This window comes from Pelodiscus sinensis, chromosome 6 (assembly GCF_049634645.1).
Source record: "Pelodiscus sinensis isolate JC-2024 chromosome 6, ASM4963464v1, whole genome shotgun sequence".
Lineage (NCBI taxonomy): Eukaryota > Metazoa > Chordata > Testudines > Trionychidae > Pelodiscus > Pelodiscus sinensis.
Genome location: NC_134716.1, coordinates 90422703 through 90437279, shown reverse-complemented (window position 1 = coordinate 90437279; position 14577 = coordinate 90422703). Strand labels below are relative to the sequence as shown.

The 14577-nt window shown below is 37.2% G+C and overlaps 1 protein-coding gene across 6 annotated transcripts in view; it reads right to left on the bottom strand.

Annotated features, from left to right (window-relative positions):
- ADAMTS6 (ADAM metallopeptidase with thrombospondin type 1 motif 6) overlaps window positions 1-14577 on the bottom strand; it is a 380566-nt gene that overhangs the window by 300627 nt on the left and 65362 nt on the right. For 4 of the 6 annotated variants that reach the window (XM_075932396.1, XM_006117000.4, XM_075932394.1 and 1 more), the window contains exons 5-7: window positions 8317-8534; window positions 7654-7737; window positions 7010-7155 (exon numbers count right to left, since the gene is read on the bottom strand). In XM_075932396.1, the coding sequence (XP_075788511.1) occupies window positions 7010-7155; window positions 7654-7737; window positions 8317-8534 (448 nt within the window). Of the gene's footprint in view, window positions 1-7009; window positions 7156-7653; window positions 7738-8316; window positions 8535-13405; window positions 14164-14577 lie in introns of those variants that run through there. The other 2 variants (XM_075932397.1, XM_006117001.4) reach the window with 2 other exon arrangements.

The window sequence follows — 14577 nt, the reverse complement described above, 5'->3', positions numbered from 1 at the left end:
ATATAGTATACTGGGTACTTTAGCCTCTCAAGTTTCATATTTGGAAGAGAAACTATGTAAAACATGGTTCTTAGAGCCTCAGATTGAGATAGCAGCTGGGTCTCAGGCAGACAAAAGGCTATGGGTAAGAGGACACTTTATGTTTACAAAGATATGGGATCCAATTCATAGGAAGGAAAGAAACTGGATGGGTGTGTCTGCTTTTTTATTTTGCACTTACTCACAAAGCCTAGGCCCAGTTCCACAGTGCTAACTCTGCAAAGCTAGAGATCATCTTGCTAAAATGATACCATTTGTGACACCAACAATGTTGTATCCAAGTGTAATGACTGTAGTTTGTCCTCAAAAGATGCACATACTACTCCTGTGTACCTTCAGAGATAAAAAATGGACTCACAGAAATTCCCATACTATTTTTAATGTTATTTTGACAAGAAAAAATGAAAGCGCCACTGGAGTTTGCTACGGTCAGAGTCACTTTATGGGAAAGAGATAAACTACCTAAAAATATAGAGTATTAATCAACGGTAGACTTTATATAGAAAACTGTCATCACAGTATCCTAGAATTATTAATATTTCTTTTAAATGAATTCACTGCAACAATTACAGGTTAAAATATAAGAATTTGTTATAGTCTCAGACTAAAAATGATTAAATGAATCATCCAATTAGGGTGATAACGAAAACAGCCTTCATTTGTTTAATATTTTAGTTCACATTCATTCAACATTATAGTTTATTCTGTGTACAAAACCAACACACAAAAAATAACTTCAGATTTTTCAAGTAAAGAGATAATAGAAAGGAAATTTGAATAATGGGTGCAATTCCTTTATCAAATATCCCCATTGTGTTTAAGTCAGGGGTGGGAAACCTCAGGCCTGGGGGCTGGATGAGGCCCCCAGCTTGCCTGGATCCAGCCCCTGAGGCTCAGGGCCCCATTCAGCATTGGAGAGCCGACACAGGCACTCCAGACCCTTGCCGCCCCACTGCAGGGCTGGACCACACAAAATCTACTAGGCTGGGCCCCTCTAGGCTCTAGTGTGTGAGAGAAATGTGGGGAATTTCTTTCTCCCTCTCAGTTGGGGGTGGACTTTTTCTTCATACTTGTGAGCGACCCCTGACTGATTTTTCTGACCACCCCTGGTTTAAGTAATTGCTACTCATATGTTATATAAGGTCAACCACTATTCTGATATTCTGAAATAAATGCACAGTATAAGCTACCTGCACTTAGCTACCATGTGACATTTATTTGAAAGAAAACAAACTTTAAACTAGGTTTGTTGGGGGCAGGTGAGCAAAGCCCACAGGTAAGTGCTGCATGTGCGGGACTGGGAGATGGGTTGGAAATGGGGGGGACTACGGCCTATAATGGCAACGAGAAAGGAGGGTCAGGGCACAACAGGGAGGCAAGATCAAATCAGTATCTTAGATGCCTATATACAAATGCGAGAAGTATGGGTAATAAGCAGGAAGAACTGGAATTGCTAACCAATAAATACAACTATGATATCATTGGTATTACAGAAACCTGGTGGGATGGGATGCATGATTGGAATGTTGGTATGGAAGGGTACGGCTTGCTCAGGAAGGACAGACAGGGAAAAAAGGGAGGAGGGGTTGCCTTGTATATTAAAAATGTACACACTTGGACTGAAGTGGAGATGAATGTAGGAGATAGCTGTGTAGAGAGTCTCTGGGTTAAGCTAAAAGGGGTAAAAAACGAGGGTGATGATATGCTAGGAGTCTACTACAGGCCACCTAGCCAGGTGGAAGAGGTGGATGAGGCCTTTTTTAAACAATTAACAAAACTATCCAAAGCCCAAGATTTGGTGGTGATGGGGGACTTCAACTATCCAGACATTTGTTGGGAAACTAACACAGCGAGGCACAGGCTATCCAATAAGTTTCTGGACTGCATTGGAGACAACTTTCTGTTTCAGAAGGTTGAAAAAGCTACCAGAGGAGAAGCTGTTCTGGATTTGGTTTTAACAAATAGGGAGGAACTAGTTGAGAACTTGAAAGTGGAAGACAGTATAGGGGACAGTGACCACGAAATAATAGAGTTCATGATCTTAAGGAAAGGTAGAAGGGAGACCAGCACAATTGAGGTAATGGATTTCAGGAAGGCAGATTTTGATAAGCTCAGAGAACTTGTAGGTAAGGTCCCATGGGAAGCAAGACTGAAGGGAAAAACAACTGAGGAGAGTTGGAAGTATTTCAAAGGGACGTTGTTAAGGGCCCAAAAGCAAACAATTCCGCTGTGTAGGAAAGATAGAAAATATGGCAAAAGACCAGCTTGGCTTAACAAGGAGATCTTGCACGATCTCAAAATGAAAAAGGAGTCATATAAAAAATGGAAACTAGGACAACTAACAAAGGATGAATATAGGCAAGCAACACGGGAATGCAGGGGCAAGATTAGAAAGGCAAAGGCACAAAATGAGATCAAACTAGCTACAGGCATAAAGGGAAACAAGAAGACTTTTTATAAATACATTAAAAGCAAGAGGAAGACCAAGGACAGGGTAGGCCCACTGCTTAGTGAGGAGGGAGAAGCAGTAACAGGAAACTTGGAAATGGCGGAGATGCTCAATGACTTCTTTGTTTCGGTCTTCACCGAGAAGTCTGGAGGTGTGCCTAACGTAGTGAATACAAGCAGAGAGAGGGTAGGTTTAGAAGATAGGATTCACAAAGAACAAGTTAAAAGTCACTTAGGAAAGTTAGATGTCAGCAAGTCACCAGGTCCTGATGAAATGCATCCCAGGATACTCAAGGAGCTGATAGAGGAGGTATCTGAGCCTTTAGCTATGATCTTTGAAAAATCATGGCAGACAGGGGAGATTCCAGAAGACTGGAAAAGGGCAAATATTGTTCCCATCTATAAAAAGGGGAATAAGAACAACCCAGGAAACTACAGACCGGTCAGTTTAACGTCTGTCCCAGGGAAGATAATGGAGCAGGTAATTAAGGAAATCCTATGCAAACACTTGGAAGGTAATAAAGTGATAGGGAATAGCCAGCATGGGTTTGTGAAGAACAAGTCATGCCAAACTAATCTGATAGCTTTCTTTGATAAGATAACGAGCCTTGTGGATAAGGGAGAAGCGGTGGATGTCATATACCTAGACTTTAGTAAGGCATTTGATACGGTCTCGCATGATATTCTTATTGATAAACTAGGCAAATATAACTTAGATAGGGCCACGATAAGGTGGGTGCATAATTGGCTGGATAACCGTAGTCAGAGAGTTGTTGTTAACGGTTCTAAATCCTGCTGGAAAGGGATAACAAGTGGAGTTCCTCAAGGGTCTGTTTTGGGACCCGTACTGTTCAATATCTTCATCAATGATGTAGATATTGGGATAGAGAGTACGCTTATTAAGTTTGCGGATGATACCAAACTGGGTGGGGTTGCGACTTCTTTGGAGGATAGGGACATAATTCAAAATGACCTTAGCAAGTTAGAGAAATGGTCAGAGGTAAACAGGATGAGGTTTAATAAAGAGAAATGCAAAGTGCTCCACTTAGGAAGGAACAATCAGTTCCATACATACAAGATGGGAAGCGACTGTCTAGGAAGGAGCATGGCAGAAAGGGATCTAGGGGTCATAGTGGACCACAAGTTGAATATGAGTCAACAGTGTGATGCTGTTGCCAAAAAAGCAAATATGATTCTAGGTTGTATCAACAGGTGTGTTGTAAGCAAAACTCGTGAAGTCATTCTGCCGCTCTACTCTGCACTAGTTAGGCCTCAGCTGAAGTACTGTGTCCAGTTCTGGGCGCCACATTTCAAGAAAGATGTGGAGAAATTGGAAAGGGTACAGAGAAGAGCGACAAGAATGATTAAAGGTCTAGAGAACAAGACCTATGAAGCCAGGCTTCATGAACTGGGCTTGTTTAGTTTGGAAAAAAGAAGATTAAGGGGGGACATGATAGCGGTTTTCAAATATCTAAAAGGGTGTCACAAGGAGGAAGGAGAAAATTTGTTCCTCTTGGTTTCTGAGGACAGGACAAGGAGTAATGGGCTTAAAGTGCAGCAGGGGAGGTTTAGATTGGACATTAGGAAAAAATTCCTAACTGTCAGGGTGGTCAAATATTGGAATAAATTGCCAAGGGAAGTGGTGGAATCTCCCTCTCTGGAGATATTTAAGAACAGGTTAGATAGACATCTGTCAGGGATGGTGTAGACGGAGCTTGATCCTGCCTTGAGGGCGGGGGGCTGGACTCGATGACCTCTTGAGGTCCCTTCCAGTACTATTATTCTATGATTCTAAACTGGAGAGCTATGTCAAAAAGAAAAAAAAATCTAGAGGGCTTCTCACCTTGTGTCCTCAGATACATCTCTACATCTCTATCTACTATTGCTGATTATCATTCCTTTCTGCCTATAGCATAAATACTGGCATCACTGATGGAAGCACAAGCTATGCTCCCAATATTACCTACAGTAAGCAGAGCATGCAAATCTCTTTTATCAGTCTTTTTTAATTGCCATGAGAGAGGAAAAGGGGGAAGAGAATGCTTTACAATCTCCTTTGTTTCTATGCCATCTTGGAGCCAAGCTCCAGGTTGGGTCTGATGTAAGTGGGGACTTAACACTGATGTTTCAGACTTAGCGCTAAAATAAATTACAGAATAAATCAGCATAAGTCAGGGATTTCAGGGTAAGCAAAGGCAAGTCCTTAAGGTTATTTAGTGAAAAATTTGTTTGAGAATTTCATTTTTATTACCAATAGTTATAATCATTAGATGAAAAAAAATTCCCTCATAAAATTACATAAAACATTGGTTCTGAGGATATTTGTTTATAAAGCACAGACACATTCATATATGTATATAAATAGGACCACTCACATGTATAAAATTAATCCTGCACATTCAGTATGTTTTTATAGAATGGGTGCCTTAAAATTGAACATTATTAGTTTCTAGATGTTGTTCTTTAAGGACTTTTTCAAAGTGATTTTTACTATTAGACCAAAGCAGTTCTCTAAAGATACTGAAATTCATTGCATTACTCTAGCTACTACATATGTCCATTAATTGCATGTGTTAAAAATAATTTATAAAATATTGATGAAAACACATTTCCACTCAAAATAGTTACATACAAGAGTCCAGTACATGTAGCATATTCTTTGATTGCTGCACTATAATAATTTAAAGACAGGATGTTCCCCCCCCAAAAGTTCATGCCTTTTATGCTCAAATTCCACCCAGGAGTGAGATTTTTGTCTTATAAATCTTGAGGGTATTACTCCATAATTGAAATTTTCATTGACATTTGACACAGAGTGAGTATAGAATATGCTTTTGAAAATTTATAATAGAATCTTTAAAGATCCATAAATACTAGCATCACTGTGTTAATATTTAGAAAAAAGAAAGCTCCCCATATGTGATGGATACTACCCTTTTCCAAACATACCAGCATTCAGTAACTAAAGGGTTAACCCCAGAACAGTGGATATCCAGGAAGTGTTGGCAGGATGACAGTAGAGCCTATGCGAACAAAGTGTGAGATATGAACTGAGAGCAGTGATGTCCCTGCTGCAGTTCTTTGTGTGGCTTTGGGAGAGGAAAGCTGTGGAAAGATGGAATGAATCTTGGAAGCCAACATGGAATGTCCAGCAGCAACATTTATGTCTACAAAGGATGGAACACGGGAACAAAAAATGTGAGTAGACAGGGTATGTTTTAGTTAGACACAATCAGGTTATTTCTTTGTTTTGTCATTTGGTTAAATTTCTCTGTGGTGAGTCCATGTGTTCCCCCACATACTGAAACTAAAGCTGAATCCCAAAGAAGGAATTATCTGTGTTTTAATTTGTTTCCTCAGTTGCTCTGTAACACCTGACAACTAAGTATACTTTACCAAGTATGTGTCCTTTTGTTTTGTTAATATAACCACCTTTTTAAAAAGCTATGATCTGATTCCTTTATCCCACAAAGCAAGAGGGTCTATGTGCACATGCTTAAGTCTGAAAAGTCAGATATTAAAAATCACACTTTGTTTTCAAGCTCTCTCCTGAAGGAAGGTAAAAGGGCTTGGGGTACCCCATGAGAAGAAGTTCCTAAGTGAGTCTTCCTGGTTTCAAAAAAAAGGGGGGAGGTTAGCACTTGGGTGGTGGCAGCATGTAACCCAAAGTCAGGGAATCTGTGACCTTGGGGAGTTTTTAAGCAGGAGCCTGTTGAGGCAAGGTATTTTTTAAAGTCTTTTGCGGGCCCCCACCTTCTGCATTCAAAGTGCCACAGTGGGGAACAATCCCACCTCTACCACCATGTTAAGGCTGTAAAGTACAATATTAATTTACCTGTAACTACACAAAGAAAATAGAGTATTTAATAGGATTGAATGATTACAGAGAAAGCAGTGTCGAACATACTTATAGTAAAGGTAGTATGTACAGTGAAATACCTTTACACATAAGCAGCATTGGTATGAACACTGAAAATGTCATTGTATTTTTTCTTTAATTAAAGAAGCAACAAATTCATTACACAGCCGCAAATGCATAGTCAGATGTTCAGCTGCTGCAAATCTGCATAGTTCTATTGACTTCACTGAAGTCACACTGATTTACACCTAGGATCTGGCAAGAATATTTTAAATTGAAAACAATATACAGTAGTAACAAAACAGTATTTTTCTCCTGCTTTTTGATCTTCTTCCCAGAATTTATAGAATTTTTGTTCAATTATAAAAGTTTTAAATGATCAAGCAAATGCATCATCTCTGCTCCAATACTTTTCATGGGAGTAGTTATGAGAAGCACAGATATGGACATTATTGAAATTTTAAGTACAGAAAGTTCTTTCTAATTTTATAAATCTATATTTTAACAGTCTGATATATTCTCAAAGACAATCAACATATCTTTTTACCCTCACAAGATTACCTACCCCTTACATTACTTTAAATATATGTTTTATACATAAGTAAATAGAACAAAACCATAGAAAGAAGATAAAATAAATACAAGACTTGCAATAAACCATACCTAGTAATAAGAACGGCATTATCGTGGTGGGCAATCCCATTTTCTGGAATGGTGTTTCCATCGCTTTGGTGGGAAAGAATGGATTTCTGCCACTTACAGAAGCTATCGAGGGACTTGTCTGCATGGTGGTTTATCTCCAAGTTTGGCTGCAATACAACATGCATACCAGAAATGTTCCAAACAAATTACTAAGGTCAGTTGTTAAGCCTTTTGAAGACTAAAATGGGACTATAATTAGAAGCAGTGGTTTCTAGGAATAATTTCTTCTTGCCAATTTTTATCTCTAAAATCTGACCCAGAGTTCAGTTAGTGTATTACTGAACAGAAATTCTTTCATTTCCAGCTTTAATAATGATTACATCAATATAAAATATTAGATTATCAAAATATAGACATAGAAATAAAACTGTAATTGTAACCTAACCACTGAAATCGCCAGTAGGTGACTGTTATTAAGATGATAGATGAGTTATATTCCTTAAAACTATTTCAATTTTCCTTAAAATTAGTAAAAGATTACAGATGAGGTTTTATACTGAAATATACCCTTTATAAACAATAATTAGGTGGATTGCAATGGTATTCAGTGAAATATCTTGTAATTTATTAGTCTGAAGTTTAATCTTATTGCAGCTCAGTCTTACCTGATCTTCAGTGAGAACAATTAAACGAGTCACTATTATATTCACAACGTTTCCTAGACTGGAATCACGATAAAGTTTGGCAACCTGACCTCCAGAAAAGAAGAAAAGACAGAAAGTCAGACAAAAAACACCATTCATTTAGCACATACTTAAAATTAGTCTGTTTTCTCATACTACATATAATTTCATAATTTGAACACTGATTACAAGCATCTAAAGTATAAGTCAACCTTAATCTATTCTGTAGGATAAATCAATATTCTCTACACCTTTTTCACTCCAAACATTTTATAGAATAAACTTGTTTCATAACTGAATAACATAATGACAAAGAGGTGTTCAGAATGCTAACCTTAATAAAAGAACCAGCGAGAAGTATAATCATTATACATGGTAACTACAGGGTTAATTCATTTAAAATGAAACCTGAAGATATTGTAACATGATTTAACAGTGATCATAATATCCTCCCAAAATGAGAAAAGACGATAGTATTGCATGTCTTATTTATTTTCTAATACTAACATTTTGCTATATATCAGTTTTTGTAGTCTGATATATATTTTAAGGAACTGTTTATTTCAAATCAGAAAAACATATTGAATAATTGTGTCTCCTATAAAAAGTATTAATTATGTGAATATAAAGAGGGGTCAAACTTACAATATTCATTACACTCAAAATGTAATGCTCAATGTCTTTGCGACCATGGTATCCCACCATCATTTTGTCTGCCACTACCAGTGTCTCCACAAAGCGTTCAATGCTTACTGATCTCTTCTGTCGATGATGACTACTTGGAGTGTTATTAATTGGAAGTGAAGTTGGAAAAACAGATGTATCATTCATCCACCAAGGTTTACTACTTCTTGTGAGGTCTTCTAGGAATCAAAATAATTAACCATTTGAGATGGGTCACTAGTTAAACATGTTCAGATACAGATGTTTTATGTCGATACTATCTTAAAGTTTCTAAAATAAGATTTTGTTGAGGGTGGAAGAAATTAAATCTTTTCTTTTTTGCTAATTAAAAAAGGAGCTAGATTTGATTTACAAATGCCATATACATTTTAAAAATATAAGTACTTCTGCTTTCATACATTGTTTCATAAACCTGCTGATAATAATGCCAGCTTGTTCTCTTAAAAGGCCTGATCTTGCAAAACCCTAATTATTAGACAACAGTTAGCAACTACCTTGAATCATACTTAGCCATCCAATCTTTCTCCTAAATTGATAGGTGAAAAAGTTATTTTTACTCTTTTGGTGTGCTTTTAGAAAAAGTGTCTTTTAAAAAAGTTTTTTTTTTTTTTTAATATTTCCATATACAAGCTACATTATTACATGGAATTAAGGATGAATACATTTCAATATTTTAATAGTAAAAAATGCTACAGGGATCTTGTAATTATCCCAAAACTAAGCAATATAAGCCTAGGAAATTCAAAGTTAAGGTTTAAAGATTAACGTAATCCAAACATGTTAAGGCATGGCAATACATAGGGCATTCAAAGAACCTTCATTTTGCTCTATAACAACATCATATTCAATTATGCTCAGTGTATAGTAGTGTTTGTTCCGACAGATTATCTTAAACAGATATTTTAAAACATAATAGTTTTGATTCAGGTGGGAGTTAAAAATGATCTGACTACATATCTTAATGGGCCAATTTTTAAAATGAATTTTAACGATAAAATAAACTAAGGGCTAGAACCACAAAGCGATTCAGGTGACTAGTTGGTATATTAGGCCTCCATCCAAAATTTAGATCCCCAAAACACCAGTTCAGCTGCCACCTAACTCTGGAGACACTCAAGTTTCTGTTGGTGAAGTCCCAAAGGGTGAATACAGTTCTGCTGCCAGGCATGCGCACAGTTATCTACATGCTAATGCTCAGGTACCTAGTTCATGCCCAAACTGCAGTGGAACCTACAAGCTAGCTTTGCCCTTCCTACCTCACTTCTGGGGCCCAATCTGGTTAAGAACGGTCAGAGCACAGCTACTGAATCAGACCTTGTACAAAACAGAGGGAGGAGGCAGTTGCAGCATCCCAACCAACTTTAGCAGTGGTTACAGCACTCGTAGAAAAAAAACAAAAAACAAAAAACAAAAAAGGAGAAACATGTTCAAATCCCTTTTCTGAATGCAACAGCATAAGAATTTGAACTTCAGTCTCCTCCTCCCATGCTTTAGTTACTGACCTATGGGGATATTCTGGGTTGGGTTTTTCTCAGTATCTCCCACTGAAGTTGTTAGATTCTGTTTAAATAATCAAATAGTCATTGAAATAGGGACTTGCATTTGGAGCTCAGATTTCAGATGGGCACCCAAATTCCTGGGCTACCAAATCATTCTCTCTTTCTCTCTCAATGAATGTTTAGGTTTGTCATCCTCAATTATGGAATAGCAACTGGCACTTTCCACCGATAATGAACAATCCTTATTTTAAAAAGTAGCCCTGTTGGCTTTGTTTTACTTTTAAGTATATGCTTATTTTATTACTTTAAGTATGTACTTGAGTCTATAGTTCAACAGTGCACTTAAGCATAGGCTTAATTTAAGCACATACTTATGTCCCATTTACATCAATGAAATGTAAGTACAGGCAGTCCCCGGGTTATGTACAAGATAGGGACTGTAGGTTTGTTCTTAAGTTGAATTTGTATGTAAGTCGGAACTGGTACATATTGTAGGGGAAACTCTAGCCAAACATTTCTCCAGAGCTCAGTTTTATTCTCCCACACCTCACTTCACTCAGTCTTTTATTCTCAAGCTGAGGTATCTGCTGAGAAAAGCTGCAGATCCCTGGTCTGATGGGGGCGGGAGGGCGCTAGCTTCGCGTCTCCCTGGTCTGCTGGGGGGAAGCAGCTAGTGCGGGGTTGTCTCACCCCGTTTGTAAGTAGGGATCCGATGTGCTGGGGGGAAGCAGCTAGTGCGGGGTTGCCTCCCCGTTTGTAAGTAGGGATCCGATGTAAGTCGGATCCATGTAACCCGGGGACTGCCTGTACATATTTAAAGTTAAGCATTTGCTTAAGTTCTCTGCTGTGTATGCATGGACTTATATACGTGGTTAAAGCTATATTTGAGCTTAAGATCTTTGCTGAATTGGGGGCTTAAAAGGACTAATACATGGAGAAATAGACCCATATTTATCTATTGAAATTACTTAATTTGTGACGGTTCCTATTGTATCAAGGGGAACCTGTAGCTATTTCAACTATGTACCTCATTTTCCACGGTAAATGACTCAGCTATGAAGAAAACTTGTACGAAGTCAGAACAAGGCCTCATTATCACATTATATTTCTTATTTAGTAAAGGTTCATAGAATATATAGATTTACCACAACCATTTCTCTAATAGGCCCTTATCAAACTGTAGAGACACAGAAAAATGAAAATAAACTTGGTTACTCCAGATCATTTGGTTTATTGATTGGCTTATGACAAACCTCAGGCAAGGTTATAATCATTCCTTAAAAAATCAGCATCAAGTATTAAAGCCTGATGAAGTTTCTATACAACAGAATTTCTCTGGCTAATTGCCATGATGCAGAAGATCAATGATTGGCTAAATAATACTTGATGTCACAAAAACACCAATGAAGACTGATATGAGTTATTAAACTAGTCCTGTCTATTAATCTATAATCAGTAATTCCAACTGAATCTAACTTTTGCATAAAACTAATCACTTTTGACTCTATGGAAAAATTCAAATAATCTGCATTATTCTGCAATCATTTGGGACACAAAAACATCTGACAGGTACTACATTTCTAAAAGAACAAATTTAAAATTAATTTTAATAAATTAATAAATTTTATTGTGAATTCTTATCATTTCAGTGCACAAAGAGTATGTGCAGTCAGTTTGGAAAGAATACTTTTCATTCTCCTTAAGTAATGTAGATGTTAAAAACCTGATTAAGTGCAAAATCTGACAACCTAGTCTTTGGATTTGACACTTCTGCAGCATCTCCATAAAAAAGGGCTCAATATTGTTCACATTGAAATGTATGAGTTTTACTGTTAATTTCAGTAACACCAGGAACAGTCCCCAAAATCACAATAGTTCCATGGTACTGATTGACAGATTATATTATTGTTATAGAATGATGCAGCAGAGTATAACCATGTATTAGTAGGTGGTGTTATTCAACTGAACAATACATAAACAAGCATAAAGATTCTTTAAAAAAAATAAAGTTTTGTAAGTACCACCTTTTCCCTTCTTTGACAAGTATTTGTCAGATTTTAATACTGCTAGTACCATTTTAAATGTCCAAGTTAAGGAAATATGAATGTGGGTACTTCCTGTCCCCTTCATTTTAGACTAGACTTTGCACATACAATCTGTTCTGGATTAGGGATGTGAACAGTAAACAGGAGGCCAGGCCTGGCCAGAGCAGTCCTGCCTGCAGCTGGGGAGCTAGACCCCCTTCCTGCCCCCATTTAAGCAGTTAACTGCTTAAACAATGTTAAATGGGATTTTACATTCCTATTCTGGACATGGGGAAGCTCAGAATTGTGCCATCCTGGATTACATAGTTCTCAGTTTTCAGGTTTCAAACTTTAATTGTTTTTGCAGTCAACTGATTCAATTAAAAAGATTGTTTTTGTTTTGCAATGGGAAAAATGTAACATTTTCCACTCTCTCATTACTTTAAAACTGCTGAGGAATTATTCTCAATTCTCAAAAATAAAATCCAGAATAATTCACCTTCAAGCAAAATACAGAATACTTCAGCTAAATAGGTGTGCAAATTTAAAAATTATGACTATGCAAAAATAGTGGGTTACAATGAACATTATTTTGCAACAGTAATAGGACAATACACCATCACTAGGCATCTGCTAAATAACTATTTCAAAAATCATTTCAACAACCTATGCAGACAAGTGAAAATACCATGCAAGTAAATTTGCAATATGATTTATATTGCAAAGTTAAAGGTGAAAGAATTCAGAGTGCTGCCTATAGAACTCTTACATTATGCTTGACTATAAAACAAGCCAAATTCTGTTCTGGCTTAACGCAGTTTCACCAGCTTGCCAACAATTAACTTGGTCACACACTTGGAAAATGTTATTTATGTATATGAAAGAGAGTAAAAATATAATTAGGAAGGCCAAAAAGAAATTTGAAAAACAGCTAGCCAAAAACTCAAAAAGTAATAGCAAAAGCTTTTAAGTATATCAGAAGCAGGAAGCTTGCTAAACAGCCACTGGGGCCACTGGACAATCAAGATGTTAATAGAGCACTCAAGGACAATATGGTAAAAGGGGAGAAACTAAATTAATTCTTTGCTTCAGTCTTCATGGCTGAGGATGTGAGGGAAATTCCCAAACCTGGGCCATTCTTTTCGGGTGATAAAAATGTGGAACTGTTCCAGACTGAGGTGTCAGAGCAGTTTTTGGAACAAATTGATAAACCAAACAGTAGTAAGTTACCTGGACCAGATGGTATTCACCCAAGAATTCTGAAGGAACTGAAATATGAAATGGAAGAACTACTAACTGTGGTTTGTAATCTATCCTTTAAATAATCTTCTGTAGCAAAAAACCGGAGGATATTTCATGTGATGTCAGTTTTTAAAAAGGACCATATATGTGATCCTGCCAATTACAGATCGGTAAGTCGAACTTCAGTACCACACAAACTGCTTGAAACTATAGTAAAGAACAGAATTGTCAGACACATAGATGACCATAATTTGTTCGTTTCTATAGAGGGAAATTATGCCTCACCAATCTGGTAGAATTCTTTGAAGGGATCAGCAAGCATATGGACAAAAGGGATCCAGTGGCTATAGTGTATTTAGATTTTCCAGAAAGCCTTGGACAGGGTCCTTCACCAAAGGCTCTTAAGCAAAGTAAGTTGTCATGGTATAAGACCAAGAAGGTCCTCTCATGAATTGGTAACTGGTTAAAAGATAGTAAATAAAGGGTAAGAATAAATGATCCATTTTCAGAATGGAGAGAGGTAACTAGTATAGGGCTCTGTACTGAAACCAGTCCTATTCAATATATTCATAAATGATCTGGAAGAAGAGGTAAATAGTGAGGTGGCAAAATTTGCAGATGATACTAAACTACTCAAGTTAGTTAAGTCCCAATTAGCCTGCAAAGAATTTCAAAAGTATCTCATAAAACTAGATGTCTAGGCAACAAAACAGCAGATGAATTTTAATGTTGATAAATGCAAAGTAATGTATATTGGAAAACATAATCCCAACAATATATGTATACTGGGGAATAAATTATCTGGACTGCCTCTGCACATTGAGTTGATGTTTTCAGAGATCTCTTCCTTGAGTAGTATCAGTCAATTTAGAGCCCATTATGTTGTATGTATAGTGGGGATTACGTTTTCAAAATGTGCATTACTTTTCATTTATCAACATTGAATCTAATCTGCCATTTTGTTGCCCCATCACCCAGTTTTGTGAGATCCCTTTAAAATTCTCTGCAATATGTTTTGGATTTAACTATCTTGAGTAATTTTGTATTATCTGCAAATTTGCCACGTAACAAATGTGGGAAAACGGGGTAAACATTTTTTATGAATATAATGAGCACCACTAGTCCCAATACAGATCTTTGTGGGTGTCTCAGAGCTGTTCCCCACTCTGGCACTCAAAGTGCAGAAGGCGGGGACCCATAAAAGTCCTTAAAAATATACCTTGCCTCTACAGGCTCTGGTTACAAAAACTCTCCCAAAGTCACAGATTCACTGACTTTTGGGGGGGGGGGGGGGGGGGTTGCTGCCACCATCAAGTGATTTTTATCCCTAAAACTGGGGGAAAACACTTGAATTCTCCCCCCTGGGGTACCCCAAGCTCTTTTGCCCCAAAAGAGCTTTGAAAAAATAAAAGAGAAAAACAAGCTGCAGTCTCTGGTAGCTGACCTCTTAGTCTAAG